The sequence below is a fragment of the Ursus maritimus genome (genome assembly GCF_017311325.1).
Source record: "Ursus maritimus isolate PB19 chromosome X unlocalized genomic scaffold, ASM1731132v1 scaffold_X1, whole genome shotgun sequence".
Classification (NCBI taxonomy): Eukaryota; Metazoa; Chordata; class Mammalia; order Carnivora; family Ursidae; genus Ursus; species Ursus maritimus.
This window is the reverse complement of record NW_024423319.1, coordinates 115,571,353-115,593,050: the sequence shown is the minus strand read 5'-3', so window position 1 is coordinate 115,593,050 and position 21,698 is coordinate 115,571,353. Positions and strand designations below refer to the sequence as shown.

Sequence of the window (21,698 nt, the reverse complement as noted above, 5' to 3'; positions counted from 1 at the left end):
GGGTACTTAGCAAACAGGCCCCTACAGGGATCTTAGGTTAATGAAGCCTGTGCCCTTCAAGGCTGGAGCCTAACATTATAATGAAGCAGAGGGCCCTGTGGGACCAGGGGAAGGGGCTCTAAGAGGGTGCCCCAGAGGAGAACCAGTTTCCACAGGGTGGGGTCTTGGGCTCCTCATCTCCAGTACGGAATATAGGGCCTTGCTGGTTTACAGGCCAGAGCCACATCAGTTGACCTTGAAGGGAAAACGGTTGTCTGAAAAACAAGCTTTCAGCTTTCTGGTAGTTTCAACCTCATTAACCCCATGGGGCACAGTTTCAGTATCAACGTGGCAAAGGTTAGTGAATTCAGAGTCACGGGTTTCCAATTGCTCCCTGACTCCCAGCGTCTTCTGTGGCCCTTTCTCATTATTTTCCAGCCAGGCCTCCATTCTGGTTGAACCCAGCCCAGCCCTTCGCAGGATCCCCACCGTGAAATGAGACCCCTTGCTTCCCCAGCTTGCCTGAGGTGACTCCTGCCACCAGCAATGCGTATTCTAATACCCTTTTCAACTCGGGGCCACTTGGCTTTTTTTTTGGCTGTGTGATCTTACAAATAAATTGGAGGAGGCACGGAACACCGGAGCTGTGGGCCCCTGAAGCTTGGCACACACAAGCCCCAGGAGTGCCCCGTCTGGCGGCCTCCTGCCCGGCTGGCTGGGAAACGGAACGGCAGTGAGCGCGGCCGTGATTGTTCCCAGGCCACCAGCATCCCCATGTCAAGACGACCTGCGGAATCTGGCTGAGAGAGTGTAGCTCTGCAAACCTGTGTGAGCAAGAGCCCCAGGGGAAGGCAAATTACCTACAGACGGACAGGCGAGGGGCTTGGGGGTTCCTTGGTGCCACCGGTAGTCACAGATTTCCTCGTGCGCTCTCTCTGGCCCCCTCCAGGAGGGCCCTCTCCCCCGCTCCCCTCTCTTCCACCCCTGCCTTCTCCTCCCTTCCTGCTCCCCCGAGCACTCTGCAGCCACGGGCAGAGGACATCCATGGGCCCCCTTCTCCTCGTGCGCCTCCCGGCCTGCTGTGCCCACACGTCCTGCCTGAACGCCGCGCCCGGTCCCCAGCCCTGCCTCACGGATCGCTCCAAAACGCTGGGGCTTAAGACAACAACCACCCTATACTCTTACATGCCTGGGGCTCAAGGGTCGGCTGGGCTCCGGGAGGCGGCTCTGGGGCTCCGCATCTCAGGCCCTCAAAGTCAGTTCCCCGGGGCTGGACTCCCCCGAAAACTCCCTTGCTGCCCGGTGTAGCAGTGCCGGGAGCCTCGGGCGCCAGGGCGCCACGAGCTGGGGCTGCTGGGGGTGGGGGGTGTCTCTGGTTCCACGCGGCCCTTCGACCCGGCCGCTGCAGCGTGGCCAGGCCTCTTCCGGGGCCGGTGGCTCAGGGCTTTAAAGAAAGCGGGGAGACAGAGAGATCAAGAGAGAACGAGTGCTGGGTGAGGTGGAAATCCTATCACCTTTTCTACCCCAGCCTTGGAAGTCCCGTGGCCTCACTTCTGCTGCTGCTGTCCGTGGGGACACTCACAAAAGCCTTCCTGGGTTCCAAGGAGGATGGGAGATGGGTCAACAAATGTGTGGTCTCTTGCACTAAGGATGAGATTTTTCTGCTCCTAGCTGGGGCCAGGCTCCCTCCTGGTATGCTAGGTCTCCTCCCTGCTCTCCTGCTCGGGGTCACCATTCCACGGTCTATCCTTTCTCTCTATGTCGTCGTCATCATCATCGTCATCCTCATCATGAATGCTTTTTGGGGTTTTTTTTTTTTTTCATTCTCACCAGCATTGTAACATGCTGTTCTTTCTCTCATCCTAAAATAAATTATTTTGACCCTACTGGCCCTGTGAATGCCTGCCAGTGTCTTTGTTCCCCTTTGTAAGAAATTTCCCAGAAATGTTTGCTGTTTCCAATCCCTCATTCTTCCAAGAACTTTAAAGTCCTATTTTCTTTGGCTTCATCTTCAAAATAGATCCAGTATCTGGCAAGTTCTCATCACCTGCACCCTTGCCAGCTGGGTCTGTTGCTTGAAATCCTGCAGTAGCCTCTTGACGGGCCTCCGTCCTTCCACCTTCGCCCCTCTGTCTCTTCTCAACATGGCAACCAGGATGAGTCTTCTAAAACGTAGGTCAGGCCGTGTCAGTCTTCAACATGGCACTCAGTGAAAATCACTATCCTTCCTTGGAATGGTCAGCAGGGCCCGGCATGCTTGGTGAGGGGCTGGGGGCCCCCCTTCTTTGACTTCATCTCCTACCCTACTTCTCCTCCCCTTGCTCCGGGCACACCAGTCTTGTTGCCATCTTTGTGAATATTCCAGCATGCTTCCTCCTTTGCATGAGGCTTGTCCCTCTGCCCAGAACGCTTCTCCCCTGGATAGAGCTGCACGGTCAACTTCCTCCTTCCCTCGAGGTCCGCATGTAGCGGGTATCAATCAATACTTGTTGAAATGTTCATTTTTCACAGTTTCCTTCCACACTGTTATGGTAAGGTTTTAATACTTGCTCTGCAATGTTTAAAATGTCTTTCAGATAAAAGCAAAACATGTTCTTCGTGAAAAAAAAAAAAACCCTCAAGGAATGGAGGATATCACATGTTCTTGCACTCTCTCTCTCTTTCTCAAATAAATAAATAAATCTTTTTTTTTTTTTAAAGTCTATGGGCTCGTGGGTGGCTCAGTCAGTAAAGCGTCTGCCTTTGACTCAGGTCACGATCTCAGGGTCCTGGGATCGAGCTCCGCGTCAGTCTCCCCTGCTTAGCAGGGGGTCTGCTTCTCTCTCTCTCTGTCCCTCTGCTCCTCCTCCCTGCTCGTTCTCTCTCTCTCTAATAAATAAAATCTTTTTCAAAAACTCTAAATAGCACAATATGGAAACATTACAATGCTCAGAATCCTTGAACTGAAATGGAAAGAAACCCAGACCCAGGCAGGTGCACTTGCTGTAACTGTGTGAGGTCACTTGAAGAGGTTGGTCAGCACGCAGTTGGACTCTTGGTTCAGTTGCCCTCTGACCACTGCCTCTTCATCGGTGAGATGGAAATATTTATATGTCCTTTCAATTTCACCGTCAGGGCTCAGCGATGGAATATCGATACCGTGTCTTCTTCAGCATCTGGCCTGTAATAAGCACGTGGTAAAAGGCAGTGTTTTAAAAACACAAACATGACTGATGACCGTTCAATGTGAATTCTACATTTTCGATTTTAAGAAAAAGAGGTGATTTACTGAGAAGAGAACACCTGTGCGTACAGAGTCAAACATTCCCATTTTAACCGTATTTAGCTCGCTAATCGAGCATCCAGATTTACCCAGTGTGTTTGCCCGTGTAATTAGCTGTGATTCGCAGCCAAAGCTGAGCTTATGTCGTGGTGTATTCTGTTACTTTACAAATCAGATTACTGGAGGGCGCGTGTCTTTAGGCAGTTGGTGCCAAAAAAGCAAGCAAAACAAAATAATGTGGATTATTTGTATCACATGAAAAAATAGGTCTGGCTCAACAGCAAGTGAACTCTTTTTGAAGACTTTTATTTATTCATATATTTTAAGTAATCTCTACAGCCAACGTGGGGCTCCAACTCACAACCCCAAGATCAACAGTTAGATGCTTCACCGACTGAGCCAGCCGGGTGCCCCTCTGGCGTCGAGTGAACTCTTATTACCATTAGTTGAAGCAGGTAGTTCCCAATGGTTTGAAAGGGGACATTTTCACACTTGAGGAATAAAAGAAAACCTGACATCTAAAACTTTATTCATTTATTTGAGAGAGAGAGAGAACGAGCAGGGGGAGGAGCAGAAGGGGAAGGAGAGGGAGAGAACCTCCAACAAACTCTGCATTGAACATGGAACCCAGTGCGGGGCTCGATCTCACAACCCTGAGATCACGACCTGAGCCGAAAGCAAGTGTCAGACACTCAACCGACTGAGCCACCCAGGTGTCCCAAACTTCGCATCCTTCAATCATCTTCTCAAGAATATCTTTTAAATTTGGAAGCCTCAAAAGGTTATTATTTCTCTTTAAAAATTTTAGAAAGGTTTTGTTCATTGAGTCCGTTTTTTTTTCCCTCCTTTGCTTGATCAGAACCCAACCTCTTGTTGCAATTAATCTTCGCTTTGGCATCGATGGTAGAACGCAAACTCGCTGGTACCTCGGAGTTCCAGGCATCACAAGGGCCAGCTGGGCTGGGGCTCAACTATGGAGCATAGGGTGTGCCTGCTCCCAGGAGAGACGAATGAGCTCTGTGCTCTCACTGGGGTTTCAGGTTCAAGGGAACAGAACTGAGAAAGGATCGAGTAGGGGACCTTCTAAGTTTCTTTTCCCACGGCCTTCCTCCGCCACTGTCCCCTTTCCTTCTGTGGCACTTTCCCACTTTACCCCTTCCTTTTAGAGGTCCCAAGCCCTCCTGGTGTCTCCTCACTTCCTTGCCAACAATCCGACCTTTGGAATACTTTACTATTTATGACCATTCAATATGTGTCTTCCATGGGATTTTAAGAAAGTTCAAAGCCTTGATCTATTCAGCAGATATTGATCTCATGCTCCCTATGTGACAGGCATCGTAATGATAGAGCCCGTGTAAAGACAAGCAAGGTTCTGGACCTAAAAGTGTTCACCACCCAGAGGGAGAAATGGTGTGTTGACATGGAGCCTTCTAGAAAGGTGGTATAACAGAGCAGCCAAGAGTGCAAGTTCCGTGTCTGAATGGCTTGAGTCTTACTTTGGGCCGCTTCTGCAGGCTCTGCATTTCCCTCTCCTCATCGCAAACAAACCTATTTCTTAGAATCGCAATGATGATGAAATCGTTTGCTAAATGCTGTTGGTTGAAATTAGTGGCATGTGAACAGACGTACAGGTTTTGTAGGCGATATAATTTCTTCTCATATTTGGCAGTCTTGCATTGAATTTCCTGAGTTAATTCTATGCGCAAGTTTAATACAGACTAAGATTTTGTCTAGACCAGGGGTTTGCAAACTACTGCCTGTGGGCCGAATCTGTCTAGCCACCTGTGTTTGTATGGCTCATGAGCTAAGGATGGTTTTTACAACTTTAATGAGTTACATTCTAAATGGTAATTTAAATACCCACATAATCGTCTCAATTTTGCCTAAAATATTTACTCTCTGGCTCTTCACAGAAAAAGTTTGCCATCCCTTGGTCTAGAACTTTCTGCAATGTATCTGCATGCACGAGTACTGTAGCCTCAAGCCAACTATGGCCCTTGAGCACCTGAAATATGGGTAATGTAACTGAGAAACTGGATTTTAAAATTGCATTTAATTTTAATTAATTTAAATTTAAAGAGCCACATGTGACTGGTGGCTATCCTATTAGACAGAGCAGCTCCAGACCATTTTAAGTGTAAAGATTCTGTATTCTGTCAATGTTCCTCAGCCACTCCCCAGAGGCTGTAGGAGTCAAGGGGAAGGCAGCATTCCTAATCAGATTCTTTGCCATGGACGGGCTTCCATCGTCTGCTGGAAAATACTTAATGGAAAGTGCTTGAAAATTGCACGAGAGCACACACGTTCTCTTAAGGCTGCTATTGACTCTGTCCGTTCATCTGTTTGCATTTGGGGTAAAGCAGGAGGCTTTTTCAGCCCTGCAGGGCCCCAGATTAAGGAAGTCTTCATCAACTTTCGAGTTCTGGCTGTAGGCAGACCAAACCTCACTTGGCAGAGCTGTACTTCCTTCCATCCCTGCTTGCAGATGGCTGACTTCAGCCGCGGCTCATGCCTCTCCTAAGACTGCTAAAAACAGTAAGAAGCCCTCAACATGCATCATCGTTCCGAATCTTGCCAAACCATTTCCCCAAGAGTAAAGTCACAAGTCCCGGTTGGCATTCGGAGGCTGTCCTGTGCAGCACGGTGACGGTAGTTAACAATATTGTATTGTATATTTGAAAGTCGCTAAGGAAGGAGATCTAAAAAGTTCTCACCACCACCACAATTGCAACGGTGCGAGGTGACGGATGTTAACTAGACTTACTGCGATCATCTTACCATATACACGCTTGTTAAACCATTATGTTGAACACCTTGAACTAATACGACGTTGTATGTTAATTATCTCTCTGTAAAATTGGGAAAACAAAAGAAGAGAAGTCACAGTTGATGCGTGTTCTGCCTTCCAAGATGGCGTAGGGGATGGTTTTATCAGGCATTTTGCAATGGTGTGACATGCGTTGCTAGCTTTCCAGCCTCCGATGTCTGAATCTGTCTTGCCCATAGCCTAATAACATCGATGTCACATATTTTTGGTTCTCTCATGAGCAGCAATTTATTTCCAAGTTTCTAAATTCTACACTGGCTAAAAGTAGGTTTGCATTTGTACAAGAGAAAATCCAATTAACCCTGGCTTAGTATAACAACCTTGTGATTTCTTATAAACTCCTAGGGGTCAGCAGCTCTGAGCCAGTATTTGTACTCTGCTCTGTGAGATCGTGCGAGGACCTGGGCGCTCTGGGTCGTCGACCTTGTTGCTTCACCATCCCTAGCACATTTTCCTCATTTGCAAAATTCAAGATAGGTAGCTAAAACACCCGTATTACAGGAAGCCAGATGGAAGTAGACAGGAAGAAGGGGAACGGCCCCACCATTTAAGGGCATAGCCCAGAAATTGCACATTTCGCTTCCTCTCACATCACATTGGCTTTAACTTAGTCACGAGGCCATGCTTAGCTGCAAGGGAGTCTGGGAAATAGAATCTTTTTTTCAGAGTGGCGCATGTCCAACTATCAATGGAGACTATCACTATGAGATGAAAGAAAGGGGACAAAGGTATGGGCAGATATTTAACAATCTCTAGACTCGATGAGGATGATAAAAATAACTAATTTAAAGCATCAGAAAATACCACATGAAATAACAACGTAAAATTAAGCTCCACATATACAAGTGTCAGCATCTTGTCTGGAAAGAACTAAAGAACTTTCTACATTTTTATTTTAAATCCATGTGTTTTTTTCTCTCCTCCACTCTGTTTTGAGCTCTTTAAGGGCAGAGACTGTATGTTTACTGCCCCTAGTAGGTATTCAATAAATATTTGTCAAATGAAAGAATGAATATGTCAGCGGAATTCTGATATTTTTTTATAAATTCTTTCTCACCAGTTACTTGGTACAATTCCTAACTAAGGAATTGTTGGGGAATTTTCTGGTCCGGGTCCACTGTCTTGGTCCTGGACAGCTGCCTGGGTCCTTGGTGTGTCTTGTGTTGTTGTTTCCATGTCCACCATTCTCTTGGAGGGGGCTCTTCTGCTGAGCATGGTGGCTGCCTCGCAAGCGGACGTGGGTAGTGGAGTACCAAGCCAAGACTGGGAGCCGGTTCTTCCAACCCTCAGTCCAGAGGGCAGTAGAAGATGAGAGGAGGGAATGAATACTTCTCTCTGGGTTCATCCCAGAGAGTGTCTTGAAGAAGATGGGTTTAAACTGGGCAGTAGAAAGCAGAGCTTCTGCAACCTTTCTCCCCATGGAGTCCTCAGGCAAATAGATGAGATAGAATGTTATCCCTCGGCAAGTCTGGGGCTGTAGCCTAAAGCAATCTACTCCAAGGAGCAATTTGTTGGAAGTATTTTGCTTTATTTCATTCATGCGTGCATTCATTCTCCTATTCATGTATTTAGCAAACATAATGCAACACGAATTCAGTGCCAGGCATTGTTTTACACAAGGACACACAAAACCCTGCTCTCTCAGAGCTTATCTTCTCATGCAGGATAGACATTAAACAAATAAGCACAGAAGTCATAAGCACATAAACTACCAGCAAGATAATTTCTGATTGTGCTCAGGGCCAGGAAGGAAATAAAGCCGGGTAATCTAGTACAGAGTACATTTACCTCTCTGCACCTCAGTGGACTCATCTGTAAAATGGAAATGAATAATAGAGGTCTACGGTTCCAAAATCCCCGGACTGAAAGCTTTGTCCTAACTCAGTCAATGGCAAACGCATGACCTGAATTCATTTGGAGGTGACTCTTGACCTGAACTGAACGAGCTGGTTCTGTGCCCGCATGCTTGCGTGCTTACGTATATTGACCGACCTTCCTTCCTTCCTTCCTTCCTTCCTTCCTTCCTTCCTTCCTTCCCCACTTAGTGTGGAGAATTCTTTGTTTCACTGCACAAATTTTTGTGTGTTTGATTATGGGATGCCGCCCCGGGCCCCAGTAGGAATATTACATAATATGTGGATACATATATCATATTCCTTTCTAAGATCTGAAAAATTCTTAGTTCCAATACACTTCTAACCCCAAAGGCTTTGGGTAAGGATTGAGGATCTGTAGTACCACTCACATGTGGTTATTAAGAGGATTAAATGAGTGAATATATTTAGACACTGAAACTGATGCTCAGAATATAGTAAGTTAACAAATGTTACTGTCGTCACTAGTACTACATGGAAGGGTATTTAGGTAAGTGGGCCGGAGAAGGTCTGTCTGCATATGTGTGATTTGTGCAGACAGCTAAGGGATGAGAATGACCAGGCTGTGGGAGGAGGAGAAAGATAATTTCAGGAAGACGAAACAGCAAGTGCCAAGACCCGCTTGAATGCAGAACAGAAAACAGGCCAGATGTCTGGCATGTGATCAAAGTAGGGGAAGGATGGTTCAAGGTCATGGAAGTAGGCTGGAGTCAGAACATGCATGATATAAGCAATAATAAGGATTCAAAGTATAATAGGAAGCCATTATAGTTGATGGAATTCAGGTTTATAAAGACTGCCCTTGTGCCATTTGATGAATGAATTGTAGAGGAGAAGGAGAGTTGGGGGAGCAGTTGGGAGTCTCTCGCGGTGGTCTAGGTAAGACCCAATGGCTAATGGCAGGAAGGAGGTGGTGGTAGACAAGGAGAAAAGTGGACAGGTGCAAGAAAAAGTCTAGAAATAAGGGAGAAAAAAAGACTTTCTGATTAATTTTTCCTCCTGGTTCATACTATGTCCATATGTAGAGGCTAAAAATGTCACAGTCATTGTCGCAGGTGTGTTAAGGGCAGGGTTTGCTGGACCCAGCTCCTACAGGCCTGCCAGAGCAGCTCTGCACATGTCTCCCCAACTGTGCACTCAGTGACATCGCAGTGGCAACTCGCACTTGTGGGAACTGGCAGGTGCTATAGACAGGACTTCACAAACCAGAGATGTGTGTTGGGGGAGGACAGCCGGTTGTTAAATATTTACCAATACACTGCTTTTCTGTAACTAAACTGCCTTCATCTTAGAGCAGCCACTTCCCCTCATCATAGAAATACTTAAGCCAGGCATATTCTGGAAACTCCGTGTGGTGATAGCTGTCACTTCATGTTTTTAACTCTGCTAATTCGGGGATCCTCCCAGTTCTTCCCAGGAGCTCGTCTAGTTCGTGGGAGTGGGATCAGAAGAAGGCACCTGGTTGATGATTTGTCTTTTATTCATTTTGGCCCCCTTTGGAATACAGCACATCTCCCAGGGCCACAGTAACGCCCTTAACAGCGTTACTTATTACCATCTGATACCAGGGTTCATGAACCCATCATATCTTCTGACAGAAGCATAGCTGGAGATGGGGTCCAGGGGCTGGGATCCTATAATCAGGGACCATAAAAATAGCTCACTCTGTTTCTCTCCTTTTCCCATCTTGACCCAACCCCTCTCCCCTGAGCGATGAACATTTCTGCTTAATCTTTGAGTATGATTGATGCTCAAGGGAGATAGACCATATTTACCTAAGGGCCTCCTGTACACCCTGGCCTGGCGCTGTATCTTCCCAGGGACCTAAATGCTCCGGATTGGGGGGTAAAACCTTAAAGGGTAACTAGAATTCTGGTGGCTGGAAATGGTAGAAAAAGAGTAGTCCAGGTGAAAGGACTTGCAAGTCGGGGAACTACAAACTGGGCTTGGGTTAGTGACCTAGAGAAGCTGGGAGGGGCAGTGTACCAGGTCAGCCTGGACAAGTAGATAGGGGACAAATTATGGAAGACGTGGGATGCCATGATAAAAAGTTAGGACTCATTCTGTAAAAAAAGAAAAAAAAGAAAATCATTTTAAAGACTTCAGAGTAATGTAATCTGATTAATGTTTGGGAAGTTTAATGGTTAGGGTGGATTCAAAGAGCGAGGGCCCAAGGACGAGGATGAGGTTTTAGAGTGGACCGAGGGTGGAATCATCTCAGGTGAAATCGTGTCAGCTTAAAGGGCAAAGCAAGGAGGCTGTCAAGAAGGTCCGTGAAGAACGTCAACTGGACTCAGTGAATGGTTTTGATGAGAAGGAAGAGGAGACAAGGTGGTGAAAGAGGAAAAAAAAAGATAATGTTGTACTTCTTCTTTTTTTTTTAAGATTTTATTTATTTATTCGACAGAGATAGAGACAGCCAGTGAGAGAGGGAACACAAGCAGGGGGAGTGGGAGAGGAAGAAGCAGGCTCATAGTGGAGGAGCCTGATGTGGGGCTCGATCCCATAACGCCGGGATCACGCCCTGAGCCGAAGGCAGACGCTTAACCGCTGTGCCACCCAGGCGCCCCGATAATGTTGTACTTCTAACCTCAACGAATTGTAGGCATATAAAGGTGTATGAAGAAGCTCCTCTCGAGATCCTTCTGAAGCACCTTGCATTAGAGAAAAAGAAAGCTGAGGGAGAATTCGCTTAGTTACCTTTCTATTAGAGGAATTAAGGGAAGTAGACATTTGGTTTATTAGATATCAGCACAGTTGGCTGATTGAGTCAGTTGGGAGGACAAAAGCATTAATTGATCTAGAAACCTGTTGTAGAGATACAGACTAGATCATTCCATGGATTAGCACTAGTTAAGCTAAAGCCAGTGCTCTGGAGTAAAATATTGGTAGAAATCCTGAAACTTGAGGGCAAGTCCCTGGTTAAACCACCCTCCAAGGCAGGGCTGGTTCAAGTTCATACGGTGACTAGCAAAGCTCTTCAGTATTCCCCATACTACCTTTTAAGGTCTTTCTCCCCAGGGCCCCATTGTCTCTCATGGTAAAGCTGGTTGCCCAAGAATCACCATTCTGGGTAGGTTTCAGGATGTCCCAGTTTGCCTGACAGAGTCTTGGTTTTCTGCCTATAGTTTTAGTGCAGTTATTACTAGGCCCCCCTTCCTTTCACTCCCATAAATATCATCTTTGATCAGTCAGGACTCACCGAGGCCATGCCCTGACTCTCTGCTCTCTCCTTTCCAAATGTACGTAATGTGAAGCCAATGTGTAAGGGGAACGTTCATCCCCAAATCATCTCGGATTTCCAAAAACAATCCAAGAGGAAAGCCAGCTCATAGAGTGGCAGCGCCTAAATGGCAGTGAGTGTCCTCGGGCAAATCAGCCACTATTGGTGAGCTAGGTCTTCATCTGTAAAATGGGGATAACGGATCTCTTAATTTTTCTACTTAGAATATTAAGGGGCTTGAATATTGTGAAAGCCTCTTGTAACGCATACCAGGGCGGGCTTGTTAACAAGCAAACGGTAACTGCACTAAAGTCTTTTTTTTTTTAAAGATTTTATTTATTTATTTATTTATTTATTTATTNNNNTATTTATTTGAGAGAGAGTGAGTGAGCGAGAGAGAGAGAGAGAGAGAGCACAGCAGGGGGAGAAGGAGAGGGAGAAGCAGGCTCCCCGCTAAAGAGGGAGCCCGATGCGGGGCTTGATCCCAGGACCCTGGGATCACGACCTGAGCCAAAGGCAGATGCTCAACCAACTGAGTCACCCAGGCGCCCCGCACTAACGTCTTAATGTGTCATTCTCCCCAATATATTTTCATTTTAATATTCCTTCTTCTGCAAATTTCAGACTTTGGCAGCTAGTTGATAGCTCCTCCGTTGTACTGTTTTAAATAACAGTGACGGGGAAAATGCTGCTTCTACCACCTTCAAAGCTATGAAACCGAAAAGCTAACATGCTAAAAGCTAAATGCGTAACTCGATTATCATGAACCTCCGTAGTAGGGCAGGTACAGTCATGGGGGGTGGGGGATACTGTTCAGGCAATTGAGAATAAGACCCAGGTTGTTTATTTTAAACTGTAGCAAAAGAGAGGCAGCAGATGGGAAATTTCAAATCTGATTCTTGGTGTATTTTAGAATGATTTCGAGGGATGGTGATTTGTTCTTTCTTATACTTTCAGGTGTTTCCAATGTGGACGTTGAAGAGACAGTTCCTTGTCCTTTTAAACATAACCCTAATTTCCGAACTCCTTGGAGCTAGATGGTTTCCTAAAACTCTGCCCTGTGATGTCAGTCTGGATGCTCCGAAGGCCCATGTGATCGTGGACTGCACGGACAAGCATTTGACGGAAATCCCTGGAGGTATCCCCACCAATGTCACCAACCTCACCCTCACCATTAACCACATACCCAGCATCTCCCCAGCCTCCTTCCACCAGCTGGACTATCTCGTAGAGATCGATTTCAGATGCAACTGTATACCTGTTCGACTGGGGCCCAAAGACCATCTGTGCCCCAGGAGGCCGCAGATAAAACCCAGAAGCTTTAGTAGACTCACGTATTTGAAATCCCTTTATCTGGATGGAAACCAGCTTCTAGAAATACCTGAAGGTCTTCCTCCCAACCTGCAGCTGCTGAGCCTTGAGGCCAACAGTATCTTTTCTATCATGAAAGATAACCTAACAGAACTGACCAACATAGAAAAGCTCTACTTGGGCCAAAACTGTTATTTTCGCAACCCTTGTAACGTTTCGTTTTTCATCGAAAAAGATGCTTTTCTAAGTCTGAAAAATCTAAAACTGCTCTCCCTAAAAGATAACAATATCACCTGTGTCCCTACTACTTTGCCATCTACTCTAACAGAACTCTATCTTTATAACAATGCCATCGTAAAAATACAAGAAGAGGATTTTAATAACCTCTATCAACTGCAACTTCTTGACCTAAGCGGAAATTGCCCCCGTTGTTACAATGTCCCATTTCCTTGTACACCCTGTGAAAATAATTCTCCCCTACAGATCCACCCATCGGCTTTCGATGCACTGACAGAATTACAAGTGTTACGTCTGCACAGTAACTCTCTTCAGCATGTGCCCCAGAGATGGTTTAAAAACATTAAAAAACTGAAGGAGCTGGATCTTTCCCAAAATTTCTTGGCCAAAGAAATTGGGGATGCCAAATTTTTGTATCTTCTTCACGACCTTGTCCAATTGGATCTGTCTTTCAATTATGAACTTCAGGTCTATCGTGCAGCTCTGAATCTGTCAGATGCATTTTCTTCACTGAAAAACCTGAAAGTGTTGCGGATCAAAGGATACGTTTTTAAGGAGTTGAGCAGCTATAATCTTTCCCCGTTACGGAGTCTTTCCAATCTTGAAGTTCTTGATCTCGGCACTAACTTCATAAAAATTGCGGACCTCAGCATATTTGAACAATTCAAAACATTGAAAGTCATAGATCTTTCAATGAACAAAATATCACCTTCAGGAGATTCAAGCGAAGTTGGCTTCTGCTCTAGCACCAGAACTTCTGTAGAAGGTCATGCACCCCAGGTCCTCGAAACATTACATTATTTCAAATACGACGAGTACGCAAGGAGTTGCCGGTTCAAAAACAAAGACACTCCTTCTTTCTTGCCTTTTAATAAAGATTGTTACACGTATGGGCAGACCTTGGACCTAAGTAGAAACAATATATTTTTTATCAAGTCCTCTGATTTTCAGCATCTTTCTTTCCTAAAATGCCTAAATTTGTCAGGAAATACCATTGGCCTAACTCTCAATGGCAGTGAATTTCAGCCTTTAGTGGAGTTGAAATATTTGGACTTCTCCAACAACCGGCTTGATTTACTCTACTCAACAGCATTTGAGGAGCTGCACAACCTGGAAGTTCTCGATATAAGCAGTAACAGCCATTACTTTCAATCAGAAGGAATCACTCACATGTTAAACTTTACCAAGAACCTGAAAGTTCTGAAGAAACTGATGATGAACTACAATGACATCGCTACCTCCACCAGCAGGACCATGGAGAGCGAGTCTCTTCGAATTCTGGAATTCAGAGGAAATCATTTGGATGTTTTATGGAGAGATGGTGATAACAGATACTTAAAATTCTTCAAGAATCTGCGGAATCTAGAGGAATTAGACATCTCTGAAAATTCTCTGACTTTCTTGCCCTCTGGAGTTTTTGACGGCATGCCTCCGAATCTAAAGATTCTCTCCTTGGTCAAAAATGGGCTCAATTCCTTCACTTGGGAAAGACTCCAGTATCTGAAGAATCTAGAAACTTTGGACCTCAGCTACAATGAGCTGAAAACTGTCCCTGAGAGATTATACAACTGTTCCAGAAGCCTCAAGAAACTGATTCTTAAGTATAATCAAATCAGGCATCTGACAAAGTATTTTCTACAAGACGCTTTCCAGTTGCGGTATCTGGACCTCAGCTCAAATAAAATCCAGATTATCCAAAAGACTAGTTTTCCAGAAAATGTCCTCAACAATCTGGAGATGTTACTTTTGCATCACAATCGGTTTCTGTGCACCTGCGATGCTGTGTGGTTTGTCTGGTGGGTTAACCATACGGAGGTGACCATTCCTTACTTGGCCACGGATGTGACTTGTGTGGGGCCAGGAGCACACAAGGGCCAGAGTGTAGTCTCTCTGGATCTGTATACCTGTGAGTTAGATCTGACTAACCTGATTCTGTTCTCACTTTCCCTATCAGTGGCTCTTTCTCTGATGGTGATTACAACAGCAAACCACCTGTACTTCTGGGACGTGTGGTATAGCTACCATTTCTGTAAGGCCAAAATAAAGGGGTATCGGCGTCTGACATCCCTGGATTCTTGCTATGATGCTTTTGTTGTATATGACACTAAAGATCCCGCGGTGACAGAATGGGTTTTGGATGAGCTGGTGGCCAAGTTGGAAGACCCAAGAGAGAAACATTTTAATTTATGTCTGGAGGAAAGGGATTGGTTACCAGGGCAGCCGGTTCTGGAAAACCTTTCCCAGAGCATACAGCTTAGCAAAAAGACGGTGTTTGTGATGACAAACAAGTACGCGAAGACTGAGAACTTTAAGATAGCATTTTACTTGTCCCATCAGAGGCTCATGGATGAAAAAGTGGACGTCATCATCTTGATATTCCTTGAGAAGCCCCTTCAGAAATCCAAGTTCCTCCAGGTCCGGAAGAGGCTCTGTAAGAGTTCTGTCCTTGAATGGCCGACAAACCCACAGGCTCACCCATACTTCTGGCAGTGTCTGAAAAATGCTCTGGCCACAGACAATCATGTGACCTATAGTCAGGTGTTCAAAGAGACGGTCTAGGCCTTCTTTGCAAAACAGGACTGCCTAACTTACCAAGGAGAAGCTTGGCTGCCTAGATTTTCTGATCTATGTCTCACTAAAAGGGTGTTTTTCAACTCTCTAAGACCGGGATGGTCCAAATCAGAGAGGAGAGTCACAGTGACAAAGGAGTTGGAACAATGGAATTTATATAATGCATCGAGTCATCTTTCTTAACTCTCTGGGACTCCATTTGCACTTGAGCCTCTCCTTTCTGTTCCTGGATCGATACTATTGGGAGGATGGCGGCAAGGAGAGGACGCGAGGCTCTCATTCTCCCGTAATTCTCTTGTGATTATTAAATATACACACAATCTCGAAATACTGACAAGAATTGCACTTCTGCCCGTAACAAGTACTGGTGTGTCTAGCAACAGGGTAAGAGATGCTCAGGGTCTGCGTATGTGACATTACAATGTACCAGACTTCGTGAAATGAAAACACAAGTCAGCTCCCCAACTGATGGCTTCCGTGTCACCCAGTGCCCCCTTCTGTGCAGATCGAGCGTTGACTCCCGACGGGTGGTTGCCTAGGTGCCACTCTCTTTGCCCTTGGGCCTGTTGCTGGGTTCCGTGTGGAAATAGTGAAAAACATCTTTACCACTGATGGACTATGTGGACTATGTCCACTTACACATGGAAAAAATTGAAGTGATCTGCCTTTATACTGCTTAAATATTGTCATGGACTGAATGTTCCCTCCCAAATTCAGATGCTGAAATCCTAACCCCCCAGTGTGACGGTGTCAGGAGGTGGGGCCTTTGGGAGGTGATCGGGTCATGAGGGTGGAGCCCTCGGGAATGGGATCAGTGCCTTAGGAGAAAACCGCAGAGACTTAGCTTGCTGTGTTCCCGCCGAGCCCGAGGATACAAAGAGAAGTCACCAGCCTGCAGCTCAGAAAGGGCCCTCCCCAGAACCAGACAGTGCTGGCACTCTGAGCCAGGATTTCTGTCCTTCAGAACGGGGAGAAATAAGTGTGTGTTAAGTCATCCGGTTTATGACGTTTCCTTACGCAGCAGCCTGAGGCGACTCAAACAAGTATTTTTATCTGCGTTGCAAAGTTCTGTGTCCAAAGTAACATTGTCTCATGCAATTGGTCTTTCAGACTGCTTTGCTACCTAATATCGTATATCTGTAATTATCTCCCAACTCGATCCGTCAATATTAGATGGTTATGATAGTGGACTCTGCAGGAGGAGCCCAAGAACGTTCATGTATTTACAGCTATCGGGCAGGGACGACAGTTCTATGGATTTGTTTAAATTGCAGTGAGGCGGAAGGGAGAGGAGAAACTGAGGTTTACAGACCTGAACGCTCAGAAGGCTTCAGTCTTGAACGCCAACTTTCCTACTCAAAGGCAGCAACAGAAAGGACCACGGCATACCGAAGACACCCATACTTTCAACTGGGTCTAAAGTCACATGAGTTCAACGTTTGAAACCCGATCGCTTGGCTTTATTTCATGAGAGCGATTATCTACAGAGGAGCATTCGTTGGGAGATACTATGTATGCGTGAAATGCTGAAGGTTTTCCTTTGAGTATAATTGTAAATAAATACACAGTATATGCATTCTTTCCAAAGGACTTGTAATCGGTAAGGGTTACGCATTCCCAAACCAGTCTCTGGAATGAATAAAGACATAAGCTGCTAGAGCCAACTATTTGACAACATCTTTAAGCTTTATTGTACTTAATAGATGCCTTTCTTCTTCTTCAGTGAAAACACAAATAATGTCATAAAACTTGGCTCTTGGCCATCATAAAGCTTCTTCGATTAAAACACATCAACACATAAGGTTGAAGCGATTTTGGTGATTTATAAACCATAAAGCACTTGAAGACAGCTTAAACATCTTGTGAAATGGATTAAGAGGAAGGGAAACTGAAAATAAAGCATCTCAGAAACCGCAGCGTATTTTGACATGAGGTTACGTACAGGCTTTGTTGTAGGAAACAACCAAAAGCACATCGACAAATGGTTTTCATCTTAAATTCCTTGTAATCTTGGGCAGTCACTCTCTGAACCTTCAGAGGGCCTTCCGTGGAGTTCTGGGCGACGGGAGCCACTAACTCAGGCTACCAGGAGCGCATGACTGCCAGGTCCCCTCCAAAGCCCTGAGTGTCCTGCTGCTCAGCGGACCCGCCTCTGGTGGGCTCTACTCTGGAAGGGACTCCCGACTGTCCGTGAATCCCACTCCACTGTCAAGGCTTGGCCCCCAGCTCCTTTCCCCCTGGACTTGCAAGGTTGTGTCCTTCCTCCTCAGACACATCACGTTCCTCAGCGAGACTGGGGATCCAAGTCTCTGTGGTAGCCAAGCCAAGGCGGGGGTGGGGGGTAATTGGTCAGGCAAGTGTTACAGCTGAGAAAAGGCAAAGCAAGCGTCTGCTGTCTCGAGAGGAGAGAGGGGAGGAGCGTGATCATAGCCCCATTCCTGCGTGGGTCTCCTGGGCCCGCCCTCACATCTGTTTCCAGCTGTTTGGACACTCCCAGGTCTAGATGGTCTCTTAAGTGTAAACAGAAAGTATAGAGCACGTGGGGGGATGGTGACCTGAGAACCTGGGCGTGTCATTCCCCGGGCTCCCAGGAAACTAAAGGCATAGCAAGGACACACGCCCTTCCTTGTGGGGAGGCGTCTCCCCCAAACCCGCTTTTTATGTACTTCCGCCTTCTCCTCCTAACCAGGAGGAATGGCAGAAACAGGTTGCACATCTGGCTGCATTTTAAAATGGGGGGTGGGGATAAGGTTCAGTTTGTGGGAGGGGAAGGCAAAACGGGCTGTGCATTGGAGAACCCCAGGACTGAAAATTAACCCCTTTCACTGGGTTAATGTGATGCAAGAGAACAGGAGACCAAGCCACCAACCAAGCAACCAACCCGCCGAGTGAAAGGGAAGGGTTGAAGAAAAAAGAGTCCCAGGTGACGCCGAGGGTGCGCTACGCTGGGGGCAGTGTGCTGTTTCAGCTTTCTTCTTCTTTTGCCTCCCCCTCCCCCTCAGTTTCCTTTGGCTTTAGACGCCCCGCGGCGAGCCGAGCCTCGGGTAATGCACACGAATGAAGAGAAAGAGCAGTGGCTGCAGGTGGGATTCTTCTGTCTGGAAGCGGTGGTTTTGTGTGTGCTGTTGGTGTAAAACGGATCTCTTCCCCACCACCCAGAGTAAATCCCCACCTGCCTCGGTGAGCCTTCCCCGGGGCCCTGGCCGGACTCTCTGCCCCATTCAAATTCATATTCTGTCATCTTATCTCAAATCTCAACCCTGTGAGCTAAGAAACTGGATGAGATCTGGTCCTCTGCCTTTAAGATTACCTTCATCTTGGATTGTAGTCCGTTTCTAACGTGTTTGCCAGACGCTTCACTGGTTGTATTTCCCCACATTTATATGGATCCCTTCTCCCTCTTGGAGATTTCTCTTAATTCAATGTTTTGGAAGAGCCCGGACTTACACTGACTGAGGAGGTCTGAGTTCCGGTGTCTCACGAGGAGCATGGTCCGGCAACAGTCTGGTAGGATCTGGAAGGAGAAAGGAAGTCCTGGTGGCCTCGTGGCAGTTTTCTGACAGCCCTAGAGCCCCCCAGTGGGCAGGGTGAGGCGGGCAGCTGCTTCCACACACAGCAAACGGCTCGGAAGGTGGCAAACCCTAAGGGTCGAGGCCAGACAACCACAGCCAGCTAGGACTCCCCATCTGGCTTGTAGGATACACGTGACTGCTTCCCTTCACGCTGGCCCCGGCGACGCGGTGGGTCGTAGTTTCCAGGCGCTTTCATCGTGGCGAATTGCATGAGTTGACATCTTGAGCAGAAGTGTAGTAACGCCTCCACGAACTGAGGCTCATTGTCCAGGACACCACACTGCTAAGCCGAGTACTCGGGCTGTTTTGGAAATTAGAACTAGTCTCCTGACCTGTAGCACCGCCCCCCCGCCGCCCGCCCCGGGACAGGGGGACATCCCCCAGGGCCAGGTGCATATGCGAGCCCGCCAAGCAGGACTCTGTCACCTTAAGTACAAGGGTTTCCAGCGCCCACCTCTCTGTCCTAGGCCTGCATTCTCATGATTTAGTGGCCTTTCAAGTGGACCATCGGAACGGAAATACCCGGTTAATTTATAACCTGCCAGGTATTGTTTTAACGCACGACTCTTCTCCATTAACACATCATGATGGATTGATTTGTGAGATAATCAACTCCCCCAGAGCGGGTCCCCTGAGTCGAGGGAACACAGGAAACGTGTTCTGAATGAAGAGCATGAATGTGAAACAATCTCGAGTTTGGCTCCCACTCCCAAGGGCAAGGCCCCCAAAGGGAATGACAGGGCAAGGAGAGAGTGAGGAGGGCCTTAGGAAGAACAGTGTAAGATGAGGTTCCTGGTACCTGGACAGCGTTATGAAATGGGGTGTGGAGGAGGAGGAGGGAAGGAAGTCACATTTCTTAAGCAGCGAATGCAAATTGATGCTTCATTTATTCCATTCAATCTTCACGTCGCCTCTGTGAGTCTATATTAGGAGCTCAATCTTAAAGGTAACGGGTTGACTCAGAGATACAGGTGAGATCAGAGGGGTTAAGCCAGCTACCCAAGGTCACAGAAGACGGAAATTGTCCCACCCTAAACTGACCCGGCTCTGTGCAACCAGCTCAATTGGTTCTCCAGTTTCACTGGGGACCAGAATCACCTAAGGAGCCTGGAAACCATGTGGATTCCAGGCCTCCACACCGGAGAGCCTGATCCCTGGGGCCCAGGAATCTGCATTTCCCAAACTAGCCCAGGCGTCTCTGGCGCAGCTGGCCTGCAGAGCCCAGTTTGGGAAGGACCACAGCTTCCTCTGGGACACCCGGGACTGTTAATAGAGGGGTCACTTCAGCAAGGAAAGCCTGGGTTCCCCCCCCCCCCATGCTCAGTTTCTCTTTCTCCTTCTGTGTAGAACTCTCGGCGCTCTTCCCCCACTGCTAGGGAGTGGAGCTGCACTTAAATTGCTAGAAACTTGTTTTAGAGGGCTATAATTTACATAGGATTGGCAGCTCTGGGGCTAAAATGTGAAGACAATTTGGACAAGAACACTGGACAGATTTAGGTAGAGACGGGTAAGTGGCCAACTGGATTCACAGTTCCTTAAGTCCTGACAAATAGAGCTGCTTATGATCACAATTTAAAGGGCGCTTTGCTATAATTTCCCTGGTAACTGACCGAGCTCGGGGTTCTAATTCTATGTATGCGGTGCAGAGCGCCACGTAGCGGAACCTCTTGGCTGTTGATCATTTCCTGAGACCCTTGGCTGGGTCTCCATAGTGAGCTGTGGGAGAAAATATAAAAATAGATATCATCTTTCCAAAAGCGTGTTTGTGGCTATTTCGACATATAGTCATTGCATTAATACAGAAATATATAGGGATGTACGTTAAATGGTGTTTATTGATGAGAGGACAATAGAAAAAGTGTTGAAGACCATTAGATGATCAAATCCTGGTTTTGACCATTTATTTCCATTGCTTTGGCTTGGTGTCTCCAGATGGGGAATCATGCATTTCCCTTTGCAAGTGCAGGTGTAGATGAAAAACCCGAGTTAACTGGGTGAGCAGCCCTCTCTCCCTATGACACATTTCTGTTTATCATAGACAATGGCCCCCAATGTTACACTGTGGTTTAAGCAAAGATAGAATTCCTCTTAGTATGTCTCCGGCACTCCCACTCTCAACCTCTCTTGCCGTGTACCCCCCACTCATATTTCTGAATTATCTAACCACTAACCATTCTCTCTTGCCACCACTCTCACCCCACCGGCCCATAAATGGCATCTTTGAAGCCTGCTGAGACTTGATAGTTTGAGGGTTAGTGGTCTTTTTCATCCTACTGACCCGTGAGTTCAGGAACACTGTCGTTGGGTGGGCACGATGCTCGGGCGTTCCATGCCCGCTTCCCACAAAGTTAACCAAGTCAAAGATGATGGAATGCTTACATGCTTATATATATATGTTTCTATATATCCGTTCATATATGTGTGTGGCTTTGTGTGTATGTATGTGTGTTATTAGAATTGCTAAGTCTAACTTCTACATAGGTTAGTTGTAAAACTAAGTGATGTAATCCATGAAAAGTACTCAGCATGGGGTGTGATATCTACCTAGTGCTCCCTAAATATTAGCTTATATTATTTTTATTTTATTACTTTAGATATACGATCGATGGTATATTCTCGAACGGTGAATATTTCTAATCTTTTTTTTAAGCACACAGTATCTGAGAATTTTCTTCTAGCCATTTCTGCTGTGTAGAAACTTTATGCACAACATTTTATGTACTATATTCATATACTGTTTTAAAATTTTTTCATGTAGGGAATGACACTCAGTTTGTTCGCTCTTCCCTTCATTACCTATTCTCAATCACTGTTTGGTCTACTCTTGTTTTCTTTGGCTGTA

At 46.4% G+C, this 21,698-nt stretch overlaps 1 protein-coding gene and 1 long non-coding RNA gene across 4 annotated transcripts in view; one reads left to right on the top strand and one right to left on the bottom strand.

Moving 5' to 3' along the window:
- The window catches only part of TLR7 (toll like receptor 7), a 22,893-nt gene extending 6,942 nt beyond the window's left edge, over positions 1 to 15,951 (top strand). For all 3 annotated transcript variants that reach the window (XM_040634493.1, XM_040634488.1, XM_008696372.2), the window contains one exon: positions 12,123 to 15,951. In XM_040634493.1, coding sequence (XP_040490427.1) covers positions 12,123 to 15,272 — 3,150 coding nt within the window. In that variant the 3' untranslated portion in view covers positions 15,273 to 15,951. The remainder of the gene's footprint in view (positions 1 to 12,122) is intronic.
- A 2,701-nt stretch (positions 15,952 to 18,652) lies between these two features.
- The window catches only part of LOC121103649, a 12,206-nt gene continuing 9,160 nt past the window's right edge, over positions 18,653 to 21,698 (bottom strand). Inside the window, exon 2 of the long non-coding RNA XR_005835856.1 lies at positions 18,653 to 20,572. This is a non-coding gene — a long non-coding RNA (uncharacterized LOC121103649). The remainder of the gene's footprint in view (positions 20,573 to 21,698) is intronic.